Source organism: Pipistrellus hanaki (genome assembly GCF_964339955.1).
Source record: "Pipistrellus hanaki genome assembly, chromosome: 16".
Taxonomy (NCBI): domain Eukaryota; kingdom Metazoa; phylum Chordata; class Mammalia; order Chiroptera; family Vespertilionidae; genus Pipistrellus; species Pipistrellus hanaki.
The window spans coordinates 46,776,813-46,791,926 of NC_140518.1; the positions used below are offsets into that span (position 1 = coordinate 46,776,813).

At 59.2% G+C, this 15,114-nt stretch overlaps 2 protein-coding genes across 2 annotated transcripts in view; one reads left to right on the plus strand and one right to left on the minus strand.

Annotated features, from left to right (window-relative positions):
• The window catches only part of SHMT1 (serine hydroxymethyltransferase 1), a 1,020,383-nt gene that overhangs the window by 319,601 nt on the left and 685,668 nt on the right, over nucleotides 1–15,114 (plus strand). The gene's annotated exons all lie outside the window — the stretch shown is intronic.
• Nucleotides 1–15,114, minus strand: part of DRC3 (dynein regulatory complex subunit 3) — a 58,595-nt gene that overhangs the window by 33,328 nt on the left and 10,153 nt on the right. Inside the window, 2 exon segments of the mRNA XM_084861610.1 lie at nucleotides 5,721–5,887; nucleotides 8,802–8,918. Of these exon segments, the coding sequence (XP_084717736.1) occupies nucleotides 5,721–5,887; nucleotides 8,802–8,918 (284 nt within the window).

Below are 15,114 nucleotides of genomic sequence, written 5' to 3' on the forward strand. Positions count from 1 at the left end.
TACATGCCAGGTGCTGGGGAGTCAGGGGGAGCAAAGCCCACATGGTCCCTGCCTTTATAGCAGAAGCTTACATTCTAGGGGCAGGGGGCAAGAGTGTTTTTTATTTTTTATTTACTTATTTATTATTTAAAAAATATATTCTATTGATTTTTTACAGAGAGGAAGGGAGAGAGATAGAGAGCTAGAAATGTCAACGAGAGAGAAACATCGACCAGCTGCCTCCTGCACACCACCCGCCCCCCCCCTCCCCCCCCGCCGGGTATGTAGCCGCAACCAATGTACATGCCCTTGACTGGAATCGAACCTGGGACCTTTCAGTCCACAGACCGACACTACCACTGAGCCAAACCGGTTTCGGCAAGAGTGTTTTTTAAAGTAAATAAAATAATTACATTTTTGGGTAACTACTATCCGATATAATAAAAGGCTAGTATGCAAATTGTCCCATTGACCAGGAGTTCGACTGGGAGTTCAACACCGAGTTCCACCAGGGGGTGGGTTGGGGGCGGAAGCGGTTTGGGGGCGGGGCCCACCGCCCACCCACCAACTGCCTGGGGCCTCTTTCCCTGCCCAGCCTGATCGCCTGATTGGGGAGGGCCGGCCAGATCCCACCGGTGCATGAATTTGTGCACCAGGCCTCTAGTAAAAACATACAGATGGGCCATGAAGGAAGTTATGGGAACCCTTTTTCAGTTAGGGAACTGAGTGGTCTCTGAGACCTGAGGAAGCTGGCCACTCAAAAACAGAGGAGAGTGCATTGCTGGCAGCAATTATAACACTGGCAAAGCCAAGCGGGAGGGGGGGGGGGGGGGGGGGGGGACTTGGTTTGTACCAGGAACTAGACTGGGCCAGGGAGTGGGTAGCTCCATTGGGTTAGGACTGGGGTAGAATTTGAAGCAAGATTGGAAACAAGGCCAGGGCTGACTCATGTAAAACTTGGGTCAAATTTGCAGTCACAAGTTTGGATTTTGTTCTAAGAACAATGGAAGACTTTGAAGTTTTAAGTGGATATGGGTGGGGAAACAGGATGTGATTTAATTTTTAAGAGTTGTCCCAGTGAAATTCCATTTTTCATCTTTTAAATCGTTAAAGACAGAATGGTTTGTTGTGGGGGTGAGCAGAAACAGGCCTTCTCATAATTGCTGGCGGGTTTGTAAACAGTTTCATTGCTCCATGTAACGATTTGGCAAGATCCATCAGCATAAAAATGTACATGCCCTTAGACTCAGCAATTCCATCTAGGAATGCATCTTTCACATGGACTCTTCCAGGTGCAAACTACACTCTGTCCAAGGACATCATTACAGCCTGGATGTAACGGCTCAGGTTAGAAACACCTGTGTCCACATGGGGACTGGAAAAATATGCCACGCTGCCTCTAAGCAATGGAATGGTCCAGCAGAGGGACGGCTGACTCAAAGGAGAGGAGATAACTGAAGGCAGAGATGCTTAGAGATGTGAGAATCAGGTGAAATGTTTAAACAAGATCCCTGGGCCCTAGCTGGTTGCTAAGTGGTTAGAGCATCGGCTTGTGGACTGAATGGTCACGGATTCGATTCTGGTCCAGGGTGCGTGCCATGGTTTTAGACTCGATTCCCGGCCCCAGCTCACATCAATGTTTCTCTCTCTCTGTCTCTCCCCTTCCCTTCCACTTTCTCTAAACAGTCAATTGAAAATATATCCTTGGGTGAGGATTAACAACAATGAAAAATAAGATGCCTGGAAGCAGCTGTGGCCTCCGGAAGGGGAAGCATGGACTGAGGGCAGGAGGGAGAGGGTTCTTCCTGTGTGCCCCGGATCCTGCTGAAACACCTGTGTGTTCTAATGCAGTGAGCAGGGGTTAACATGAGGAATAAATACATAACAAGAACACACATAATTCAATGTCAGCTACATCGTGCAGACAAGGGCTAAAATCACAGATGCTCGGGGTCTGCAGGCTAGAAGTCAGGACTCCTCGGGACAAGTTGCCAAAGGGTGGGCACCTTACTAGGTAAAGAGGATGAGGGACCCCAAGAGGCCAGGATGTGGCTGGGCCTCCGGAGCAATGAGATCCAGGCCCAGACACCGCAGGCTTCCCTGGCGGCTTCTCCCGGGGCCTCCTCCACCCCTCTCTCTGGGACCAGCTTCCCCTGCTTCCCTGCTCGCGAGGCCCTGCAGGGGGTGGGAGGACACCCAAGGCCAGGGGAGAGGGAGGCCTAGGCCGTGACCTTTGGGAAGGGACAGGTCCTTGGGCCACTGAAGTCTCCGATGTGGATAACGCATCAGAGACCATTACCTGTAAGCCCGGAGGACTGGACGGGACCTGCTGCTTCACGTCCAGAAAGGTTTTCAAACAGCAAGATTCAGAGCTGTTTGTGGACAGCGCTTAACAGATTTCTGAATATCCACCCTTTCAATGTACCTACTGTGTGCCAGGTCCTGTACCGGCCACTTAGCACTCTCTGATCCAGCCTTCGACAGCCTCGGAGGCTTGTTATCCCACCTTCCAGATGGGAAGTGGAGTCTGAGTGCCGGTCCCACAGCGGTGGCTGCTGAAGCTCCCCTCTCCACGCAGGTGCGCGGACGCCCCGGGGGTAGCTATCCGCCTGGTGAGGCCCTGGTGCCCCGTCCCCACAAAGCAGAGGGCAGGCTGAGTACTCGGAACGGAACGTGAACCCTGAAAAGAGCACTGGATGGATTCACACCCTCCCGTCTGTGCACAGGGCAAACTCCCTGGACTACCAGCCTGGGGGTCTGTCCCCTCCAGACAGACGTGAACGCAGGTGTCTGACTCACTCCAGGTCATCCGTCTGAGCCACCAGCCTGGCACCCCCCGCTCTGAGCTCTGATAGCGGGTGAGGGTGGGGCCCTGATCAGACTCAAGGGGCACCGTGGGCGGGGGGAGAGCCCCTGTGCTCTCTGCCCTGCTGCCCGCAGACCAAGAGGCCTGTGGCCTTGACTGCTGACTACAACCGTGAGGAGGACCAGCCAGGGAGGGACTGGGAAGCAGACCCGGAGGCAGAGGGAGCCCGTGTCCTGGAAGCCCTGGCGCTAGGCCTGCCTTCCTCGAAGCCCAGTGATCATGGCCCATCGTGTGGCGGGCACTTGGCATACCTGTGGCTTCCTGCGTCTGTGGTCCCTCCTGCTGTGGTGCCCCCTCATTCCCGCTCTCGGCCTCAGCTCTCTGAGCCCCGCCAGGAGGACAAGAGGGAGTGCACTCCCGGGCTGTCCGCAGCCGCTGGGGGACAGGCCGGGCATAAATGCCTTAGGCTCTGGGCCTTTGGAGTTTGCTTCCCGAAGGCATTCTGGACACATCCCAGCAGGATTGTCGGCGTCACCTACAGCAGCAACGCAGTGACATCCCTGCACGCCGGCTCTTGCTGCCCTCTGGCTCCTGCAGCTTCCCGAGGGCGCTCCCCCCCCCCCCACGCCCGAGGGCTGGCTCAGCGGTGCTTTCAGCCCCCCTCACCCTCCGCGCGCAGATACAGCCTCTCTGACCGCGCTCTCCTGGCCTCACCCCCACTAGATCCACCTCAGGCCATCCCCCGGCGCCAGGGTTTCCTTCCAAACACAGACTTGCCCTGGATACACAGGAGCACAAAAGCCTCCCCAGCTCCCTCTGTCGCCCTGCACCACAGCCCTTGGCCTTGGGCTCCTTGCAGGGGCCCCTCCTGGCCTCTGTTCATGCTGTGCCTCCTCCCAGGAAGCCTTTCCCTTCTGGTCAAGGGCAAAATTCCAATAATCATCTAATGCATCTGAATCAAAAGACACCTCCTTCTCTGGCTCTTTCTCAGGGAGAATCTCAGCTGCGACCGTCCTTCCTTTGTTAAGAACATATCCCGCCCGGCTGGTGTGGCTCAGGGGTTGAGCATCAACCTATGAACCAGGAGGTCAAGGTTCAATCCCCAATCAGGGTACTTGCCTGGGTTGTGGGCTTGATTCCCCAGTGTGGGGGTGTGCAGGAGGCAGCTGAACAATGAGTCTGTCTCATCATTGATGCTTTTCTCTCCTCCCTTCCTCTCTGAAATCAATAAAAATATATCCTATATAATAAAAGCCTAGCCGAAACTGGTTTGGCTCAGTGGTAGAGCGTCAGTCTGCGGACTGAAGGGTCCCGGGTTCGATTCTGGTCAAGGGCATGTACATTGGTTGCGGGCACATCCCCGGTAGGGGGTTTGCAGGAGGCAGCTGGTCAATGTTTCTCTGTCATTGACGTTTCTAGTTCTCTATCTCTCTCCCTTCCTCTCTGTAAGAAATCAATAAAATATATTTTAAATAAATAAATAAAAGCCTAATATGCAAATTGTCTCCTTTTCTAAAAAAAAATACATATTTTAGTGATTTTCCACAGAGAGAAAGGGAGAAGGATAGAGAGCTAGAAATGTCAGTGAGAGAAACATCGACCAGCTGCCTCTTGCACACCCCCTACCAGGGATGTGCCTGCAACCAATGTACATGCCCTTGACCGAAATCGAACCTGGGACCTTTCAGTCCGCAGACCGACTGCTCTATCCACTGAGCCAAACCGGTTTTGGCCAAATTGTCTCCTTGACTGGGAGTTTGATCAAGGGGAGGGGTTGGCCAGCCAACTGCCTGTGGCCCCTCCCTTTAGCCGGCCCCGCTCTGGCTGGCAATGGTGGCAGGCAGCAGGGGGAAGGGAGGCCCTGACTGGCAGCTGGCAGCTGGCAGTCTGCAGCCTCTAAGGACCCTACTGGTGTATGAATTTTGTGCACTGGGCCTCTAGTTTAGATATAAAAAGAAACAGCCCTAGCCAGTTCAGTTCAGTGGATAGAGCATCGACTTGTAGACTGAAGGGTCCCAGGTACAATTCTGGTCAAGGGTGTGAACCTTGGTTGCAGGCTCCTCCCTGGTCAGGACTCGGTGCAGGAGGCAACCAGTTGATGTGTTTCTTTCACATTGATGTTTCTCTCCGCCTTACCTTCTCTTCCACTCTCTCTCTAAAAGTCAATGGAAAAATATCCTCGGGTGGCAATTAAGAAAAAAAAAAAAAAGAACTCACTCCAGCCTGACACTGAACGAGGTGACTTATGCCCATCACCTCACTCGATTCCTGGCAGGAGGGGCATGGCCATTTTCTCCATTTTATAGATGAGGAAACTGAGGCATAGAGGGCTTGAGCCTTAGGGCATGCAGCTCTGTCTGGCAGAGCTGTGCATGGCGCCAATCTAACCGATGGAGGCAGAAGGGGAATCTTGAAAGGCTATTGGACAGCTCCCAGGACTGACTGGCTGGGCCTGTTCCTGCCCCATTCCCAGCCGCTGGGATCTTGGGAATGGACAGGAGGCAGTCAACCTTCCTCCAGATGACCAATGACCTCTGCCCCCTCACACGCACACTCCCTGGCCCCCCGGGGTGGACACCAGCTTCTTGTCATACTGTGTCTTGATGATGTAGATGTGCGCTGGCCATCCCTGAGGGACTGCACCTGCGGGTCTCTGTGCCCACTGAGCACAGGCCACAGCCCCCACCCAGCAGGTCCTCGCCTCAGCAAAGGCTGTTAGTGAGTCTGGGGCTCAGGGAGAGAAAGGCCCCACCGAGGCAGGGCACAGCCCGGCACCCACAGGTGGCCTTCATGGTGAGCAGTTGTCTAACATACCGAATCTCTTGTGAAAAGCTGCGTCTCTGGCTTTTCTAGGAGAGGGGAAGACCTAGACTGACCCTGTGTTCCCTTCGGCACGACCCCGGCCAGCCCGCCCGCCCGGCCTGCGCTCACTCACGTTCATCATGTTGCCAATCTGGTTGTTGCCCAGGGAGAGCACCTGCAGCTTGACCAGCGCGTCCAGAGAGTCGATCTTGGAGATGCGGTTGTTGAACAAGCTCAGGTCCTCCAGGTTCACCAGGGTGTCCAGCCCCTCGATGGCCTCGATGTTGTTGAAGGACAGGTCTGGACGGAAGGGGCCGGAGGGTTGAGTGATGAGTTAGGGGTGGACCGTCCTGAACCAAACCTGTCTGGGCTGCCTACACACTGTGCGCCAGCACCCAGCTGTCTGGCAGAGCTGTGCACGGCGCCAAACTGTCCTCCGCTCTCAGTTCTGCCCCTCACACTCCTGGCTCGGGTCACGTGGCAAACGCTCCCGTCCGGGCTCTGTTGCTGTTCTGAGCTGGACATGGTGACTGGCCGGTCTGGAGTGGGAGCAGGTGAGCGTCCCCTCTGCCGCCCACAGGCCTTTGGGAAGCAATGCCGGCTCGCCAGGCGACCGCCTGCTGTGCGCACCCAGACGCAGCTCTGCTGGCAGCCTGAGCGTCTCTCCCGTCTCCTCCGGGGGAAGCTAAGCTCAGAAAGGCTCGGTGCTTTGTCCAAAGCCACACAGCTAACTGCGGGGTGCCGCAGGGCAGCGAGGGCCGCCCGGCCAGGCTGCAGGCCAGGCCTTCCCGGTACAGTGCGGCCAACTCCGGCTTCCCCCCAGCCCAGGCACCCCGCCGAGGCGGCCTGGGCCTCGCCAGCCCACGCTTCACACCTCCGGAACTAAAACGGACAGGCTTTCGGCTGGGGCTGGGCTGCAGCTCTGCCCTAGAACAGCAATGGCCAGAGGCCCAGCCTGGGAATGTTCCATGAGCTTGGAAATCCAGTCCTGGCAGCTGCAAGCGGGCACAGTAAAGAGGTGCTGGGAAGGTGAGTGTGTCCACGTCTTCATTTAGTCTCGTTGGTATGTCGGGGACGCTTACCGGCTGCTGGCTGAGATCAAGGTCGATTCAGTGTCCCTTCCCTGCGCTAGGCCCGTGAGTGCATCACCTCCCCGAATCCTCCCGCAGAGGAAAACCACTAAGTTCTGGACGAGGAAACACAGACGCCCAGGGCCCAGTGGTAACATGCCTACGGTCACAGCACACACAGAGAAGCTGAGGGTCAGAGGCGGACACGGCGTGCGCACAATTGGTTAGCACTTGGCTGAGCCGGGAAACAAACCGGGGCCTACTCAATGCCACAGGGCAGCCAGGTCTTCCACCCCCTGGCACCAGCGCTGCAGGCAGGTGTCTAACCGGGGGCCAGCGAGGGGCCCTCCACTTCGCTGTGCTGCCACCATGGCCAACGCCAGGCACCACCGAGACAGCCTGAACGCCAACGTGGACGTGACGTGCAAACCGGCTCTCCCGAGCCTGCACCCGGGCACCCGCTCAGCCTGGAGCGGACTGCGCGGACCAGGGGTGTGTGTGAGGTAGGGGCTTGTGAACCCTCCCAGGGACCAGCCCTTCCTGGACTGCCAGTGCTGTGGCCGGGCAAAGGCTGGCTGCTGACTCTGAGGGTGCAGGCTGACCTTTTGCCAGAAGTTTCCCCTGCTGCTTCCTCACCCCATACCGGGAGCCTGGTCACAGGAGCCCCCTGGAGTGGGGGCAGGAGCTCTCCCTAAAAGTCCAGCATTCACAGCGGGGGCCTGCCACACCCTCTCCTCCTCCCCCGTCCCAGGGCAGTGGAGGCCCTTTCTCCCACCGGGGCCTTTGGGTGTCTGAGCATCATTCGCGGCCCACACACAGCATCCGCTTAAACAGGAGCCTGCTGTGTTTGCAGACATTTAATTAGCTCACCCTAATGCCTCCGCAGGGCCAGACCAAACCCTCTCTCAGGCCTTTCATGGGTAGAGCAGAGGGTGATGGCGGGAATGAGTGCGAGGTGCTGGAAGTGGGGCCTGGGGCGCAGGGCCCAGCAGACAGGAGCCGGCCTGGGGTCGCCTCTGCTGCCTGCAGGGCGCGCCTCATCGAGCCTCTCAGCCTGAGCCTGCGGGGCTGCTGAGGGCTGGCGCCGCAGCACACCACACTCAGCCCAGCTGTCTGGCAAACCCGGAGGTCCCCGCTGTGCCGGCTCCTGCTGCGGGACACGCCAGACAGGGTGGAGGAGCCCGGCTTCGGGTCAGACAGGCCGGGTTTGCACCCCAGCTGCTCTGGCCACGGAGCTTTGGGCAAGTGCCTGGGCCTCTCAGGGCCCCTCCCCATCGGCGGATGGGACTGACAGTCTTGGCTGTAAGAGTTACACAAGGCAGCTCCCCAGCGGCTCCTCCCCGGCAGGCGCCCACCTGCCCCTCAGGGAGGGGAGGCGCCCCAGCTCAGCAGACGGACACGGTCATCAGGACCCTGCGGTCTTGGCGGTGAGGCCAGAGCTCTGGAGTCTGAGCTGGGCTGGGAGCCTGATGCCCCACTGTGCGCTGTGCCTCAGTTTGTAATCTCTACAATGGGGCGCTGTGTGGATTCCACAGCTCACCCGGAGGCCCATGCCTAGCAGGTAGTAAGTGCTCAGGGCAACTGGCAACTGTGGTGATGCTTTTGGGTCTGTTCGGAGCCCCCACAGAGGTGGGACCCACACTTGCTGTCAGCCTGAGCGCAGGGACTACAAGGAACCCAGGGCTGCTCCTGCGACACCTGACTCCCCACTGGGAGCTGCAGCTGGGACAGGACACTCCGCCCGGGCCCATCCGAGCCCATGTTTGCTGTGCTCACCCAGCACAGGGCCCGGGCTTTAAAAAGAACAGCTTCAGCCTGGGCAGTGTGGCTTGCTGGTTAGAGCACCGGCCCATGCTGGTGGGTTCGCTTCCGGATTCCTAGTCAAGGGCACATACTGGGTCGCAGGTTTGGGCAACCAGTCGATGTGTCTCTCACATGGATGTTCCCATGCTTCTGTATTTCTCCCCCTGCCTCCCTCATTCCCATTCTCTCTGAAAGTCAAATGGAAAAATATCCTTGGGTGAGGATTAACAAAAATAAAAAAATAAAAAGAGCAGCTTTCTTGCTCCCTGCAGGGCCGGCCCGGGAGACGGATGCCTTGGCGAGGGTGATCTTGGCGGGGTCGCCCACACGAAGGGCCTTACCTAGCCAGACCAGCTGGGTGAGGTTCTCCAGGCCCTCGATCCTCTCAATGATGTTGTTGTCCAGCTGCAGTTTCCTCAGGTTCTCAAACTGCCAGAGGTTGTCGATGCGGAGGATGTCTGAGACGAGAGGAGACCCGCTGCTCAGCCTCGGCCTAAGGCCAGAGCAGGCTCCGCACCCCGCTCCTGCCTGCAGGGGGGCGCCCTGGTAAGGGCCGGGCACCGGGAGCTCAGGGTACAGGACTCCCGTGCCGCCTCCGGGCCAGGCTGAGGGCTGCCCAGGAGCCAGACAACGGGGGGCACTGGGCACAGCAGAGTCGCCTGCCTCCCGCTGTGGAGACCACAGAGTCCGGGCTGCGGGAGGAGGCTCCTGTGCAGGGTGGTGGGCAGTGTGGCCACATTTACTGAAATGCTTAATGTCCGCCCTTTGTGCAGTTTCTCTACTTGGAATCTGTCTGCAAAGAAATACCCCTAGGAACATGATGGGCAGAAAGAGAGGGGGCCCCAAGTGCCATATAAGGGGGTGCTGTCCTGCAGGACAGGCAGGCTCCGTGAGTCACAGAAGTGCCCACCTGTGGTCCCTGAAGGCCCTTCCTGGCAGGGCCAGCTCGCTCTCTGGCCGCACACACACAGGCCCTGGGCTGCCAGGCTCAGCCAGGGCTCTGGGACCCTGAGGTCTCAGAAGCATGTTGTGTGTGTGCGCGATTCTAGCGGCTAAACGTCCCCAGCTCAGTCTAGAAGCTACAAGCCACTCTGCTGCCCACACGCCCCTTGTTCTCATTTGCTGTGGTAATAACTTCCGGAGCGTAGGACATGCTCACCGAACACTGAAGTGACATGGACGTGAAGGGGGAGGTGCCCTTCATGCCCACACGTTTGGGGCAGCAGGTTCTGTTTTCACTCGGGGAGGATAGTCACTGGGTCCTGGGAGACACAGCACCCCCCCCTGCCCCTTCCAGCCCCACGGCCTTGGGTGCGGGCGGGGGGGGGGGTTGAGGGGAGGGTGAGACTGCATCTCTCTGACCCGGAGTGAGCCGTCCTCTCTCGGGCCCAGGGCAGGTACCACCAGGGTCTGTTCTGCAGCTCTGTGGCCAGATCCCCCAGGGGCTTTAGCTACCGCCCCCACTGTGCCTCTGGGGGGGGGGGCGTGCCACCAGGTGCCACCAGATGCCGCCACCTCCCCCTGGTCTGAGTGCCCAGGCACCTTCTCTGAGCCGGGCCTGAGGCTGCGCCAGGTGCAGATGACCTGCAAACACCGCTCCTCAGGGTGCCTGCACACTCCTGGGTGCTCGCCTGGCACCCCGTATGCGGGCTTTCCCTGCACCTCAGCAGTTCCAATATAAAAGCCGAACAACACCACAAAATCAGGCTCTCCTTGGCAGGCAGCTAGCTCTGAACGAGTTACCAGCAGGATAGGACTGCCTCAATGCCTTTATCTTCAACACGGACACAGCCTCCTCATGGCCACCGCCTGGGTCTCAGCCCATCACCAGAGCCCCTAGACTCCTTGTTCCTCAGGCCTCAAGTCTATCCTCTTGCAGCGGGTGGGACCCTGTGAAAACCTAAATCCCATCCCTGCTCTGCTCAGGACCCTCCCCAGGCTCCCACCTCACTCACTATACTTCCCACACCCTCTCTCCACACCCACCATATAGACCACACCCCCCCTCCACCCCACCATACAGACCACACCCCCTCCACCCCATCATACAGACCACACCCCCTCTCCACCCCATCATACAGACCACACCCTCTCCACCCCACCATACAGACCACACCCCTCTCCACCCCACCATACAGACCACACCCCCTCCACCCCACCATACAGACCACACCCCCTCCACCCCACCATACAGACCACACCCCTCTCCACCCCACCATACAGACCACACCCCCTCCACCCCACCATACAGACCACACCCTCTCCACCCCACCATACAGACCACACCCCCTCCACCCCATCATACAGACCACACCCCTCTCCACCCCACCATACAGACCACACCCCCTCCACCTCACCATACAGACCACACCCCCTCCACCTCACCATACAGACCACACCCCCTCTCCACCCCATCATACAGACCACACCCCCTCCACCTCACCATACAGACCACACCCCCTCCACCCCATCATACAGACCACACCCCCTCCACCTCACCATATAGACCACACCCCCTCCACCCCACCATACAGACCACACCCCCTCCACCCCATCATACAGACCACACCCCCTCCACCCCACCATACAGACCACACCCCCTCCACCCCACCATACAGACCACACCCTCTCCACCCCACCATACAGACCACACCCCCTCCACCCCACCATACAGACCACACCCCCTCCACCTCACCATACAGACCACACCCCCTCTCCACCCCACCATACAGATCACACCCCCTCCACCCCACCATACAGACCACACCCCCTCCACCCCATCATACAGACCACACCCCCTCCACCCCACCATACAGACCACACCCCTCTCCACCCCATCATACAGACCACACCCCCTCCACCTCACCATACAGACCACACCCCCTCCACCTCATCATACAGACCACACCCCTCTCCACCCCACCATACAGACCACACCCCCTCCACCCCATCATACAGACCACACCCCTCTCCACCCCACCATACAGACCACACCCCCTCCACCCCACCATACAGACCACACCCCCTCCACCTCACCATACAGACCACACCCCCTCCACCCCACCATACAGACCACACCCCTCTCCACCCCACCATACAGACCACACCCCCTCCACCTCACCATACAGACCACACCCCTCTCCACCCCAACCATATAGACTACACCCCCTCCACCCCACCATACAGACCACACCCCCTCCACCCCAACCATATAGACTACACCCCTCTCCACCCCAACCATATAGACTACACCCCCTCCACCCCACCATACAGACCACACCCCCTCCACCCCAACCATATAGACTACACCCCTCTCCACCCCAACCATATAGACTACACCCCCTCCACCTCACCATACAGACCACACCCCTCTCCACCCCAACCATATAGACTACACCCCCTCTCCACCCCAACCATACAGACCACACCCCCTCCACCCCAACCATATAGACTACACCCCTCTCCACCCCAACCATATAGACTACACCCCCTCCACCTCACCATACAGACCACACCCCTCTCCACCCCACCATACAGACCACACCCCCTCCACCCCACCATACAGATCACACCCCCCTCCACCCCACCATACAGACCACACCCCTCTCCACCCCATCATACAGACCACAACCCCTCCACCCCACCATACAGACCACACCCCCTCTCCACCCCACCATACAGACCACACCCCCTCCACCCCACCATACAGACCACACCCCCTCTCCACCCCATCATACAGACCACACCCCCTCCACCCCACCATACAGACCACACCCCCTCCACCCCACCATACAGACCACACCCCCTCCACCCCATCATACAGACCACACCCCTCTCCACCCCACCATACAGACCACACCCCCTCCACCTCACCATACAGACCACACCCCCTCCACCCCATCATACAGACCACACCCCCTCCACCCCATCATACAGACCACACCCCCTCCACCCCATCATACAGACCACACCCCCTCCACCCCACCATACAGACCACACCCCCTCCACCTCACCATACAGACCACACCCCTCTCCACCCCAACCATATAGACTACACCCCCTCTCCACCCCATCATACAGACCACACCCCCTCCACCCCACCATACAGATCACACCCCCCTCCACCCCACCATACAGACCACACCCCTCTCCACCCCATCATACAGACCACAACCCCTCCACCCCACCATACAGACCACACCCCCTCTCCACCCCACCATACAGACCACACCCCCTCCACCCCACCATACAGACCACACCCCCTCTCCACCCCATCATACAGACCACACCCCCTCCACCCCACCATACAGACCACACCCCCTCCACCCCATCATACAGACCACACCCCTCTCCACCCCACCATACAGACCACACCCCCTCCACCTCACCATACAGACCACACCCCCTCCACCCCATCATACAGACCACACCCCCTCCACCCCATCATACAGACCACACCCCCTCCACCCCATCATACAGACCACACCCCCTCCACCCCATCATACAGACCACACCCCCTCCACCCCACCATACAGACCACACCCCCTCCACCTCACCATACAGACCACACCCCTCTCCACCCCAACCATATAGACTACACCCCTCTCCACCCCACCATACAGACCACACCCTCCTCCACCCCACCATACAGACCACACCCTCTCCACCCCACCATACAGACCGCACCCCTCTCCACCCCACCATACAAACCACACCCCTCTCCACCCCACCATACAGATCACACCCCCCTCCACCCCACCATACAGACCACACCCTCCTCCACCCCACCATACAGACCACACCCTCCTCCACCCCACCATACAGACCACACCCCCTCCACCCCACCATACAGACCACACCCCCTCCACCCCATCATACAGACCACACCCCCTCCACCCCATCATACAGACCACACCCCCTCCACCCCACCATACAGACCACACCCCCTCCACCCCATCATACAGACCACACCCCCTCCACCCCACCATACAGACCACACCCCCTCTCCACCCCACCATACAGACCACACCCCCTCCACCCCACCATACAGACCACACCCCTCTCCACCCCACCATACAGACCACACCCCCTCCACCCCACCATACAGACCACACCCCCTCTCCACCCCACCATACAGACCACACCCTCCTCCACCCCACCATACAGACCACACCCTCTCCACCCCACCATACAGACCGCACCCCTCTCCACCTCACCATACAAACCACACCAATCTCCACCCCACCATACAGATCACACCCCCCTCCACCCCACCATACAGACCACACCCTCCTCCACCCCACCATACAGACCACACCCTCCTCCACCCCACCATACAGACCACACCCCCTCCACCCCACCATACAGACCACACCCCCTCCACCCCATCATACAGACCACACCCCCTCCACCCCATCATACAGACCACACCCCCTCCACCCCACCATACAGACCACACCCCCTCCACCCCATCATACAGACCACACCCCCTCCACCCCACCAAACAGACCACACCCCCTCTCCACCCCACCATACAGACCACACCCCCTCCACCCCACCATACAGACCACACCCCTCTCCACCCCACCATACAGACCACACCCCCTCCACCCCACCATACAGACCACACCCCCTCCACCCCACCATACAGACCACACCCCCTCCACCTCACCATACAGACCACACCCCTCTCCACCTCACCATACAGACCACACCCCCTCCACCCCACCATACAGACCACACCCCCTCCACCTCACCATACAGACCACACCCCCTCTCCACCCCATCATACAGACCACACCCCCTCCACCCCACCATACAGATCACACCCTCTCCACCCCACCATACAGACCACACCCCCTCCACCCCACCATACAGACCACACCCCTCTCCACCCCACCATACAGACCACACCCCCTCCACCCCACCATACAGACCACACCCCCTCCACCCCATCATACAGACCACACCCCCTCCACCCCACCATACAGACCACACCCCCTCCACCCCACCACACAGACCACACCCTCTCCACCCCACCATACAGACCACACCCCCTCCACCCCACCATACAGACCACACCCCCTCCACCTCACCATACAGACCACACCCCCTCTCCACCCCACCATACAGATCACACCCCCTCCACCCCACCATACAGACCACACCCCTCTCCACCCCACCATACAGACCACACCCCCTCCACCCCACCATACAGACCACACCCCCTCCACCCCATCATACAGACCACACCCCCTCCACCCCACCATACAGACCACACCCCCTCCACCCCACCATACAGACCACACCCTCTCCACCCCACCATACAGACCACACCCCCTCCACCCCACCATACAGACCACACCCCCTCCACCTCACCATACAGACCACACCCCCTCTCCACCCCACCATACAGATCACACCCCCTCCACCCCACCATACAGACCACACCCCCTCCACCCCACCATACAGACCACACCCCCTCCACCTCACCATACAGACCACACCCCCTCTCCACCCCACCATACAGATCACACCCCCTCCACCCCACCATACAGACCACACCCCTCTCCACCCCACCATACAGACCACACCCCCTCCACCCCACCATACAGACCACACCCCCTCCACCCCATCATACAGACCACACCCCCT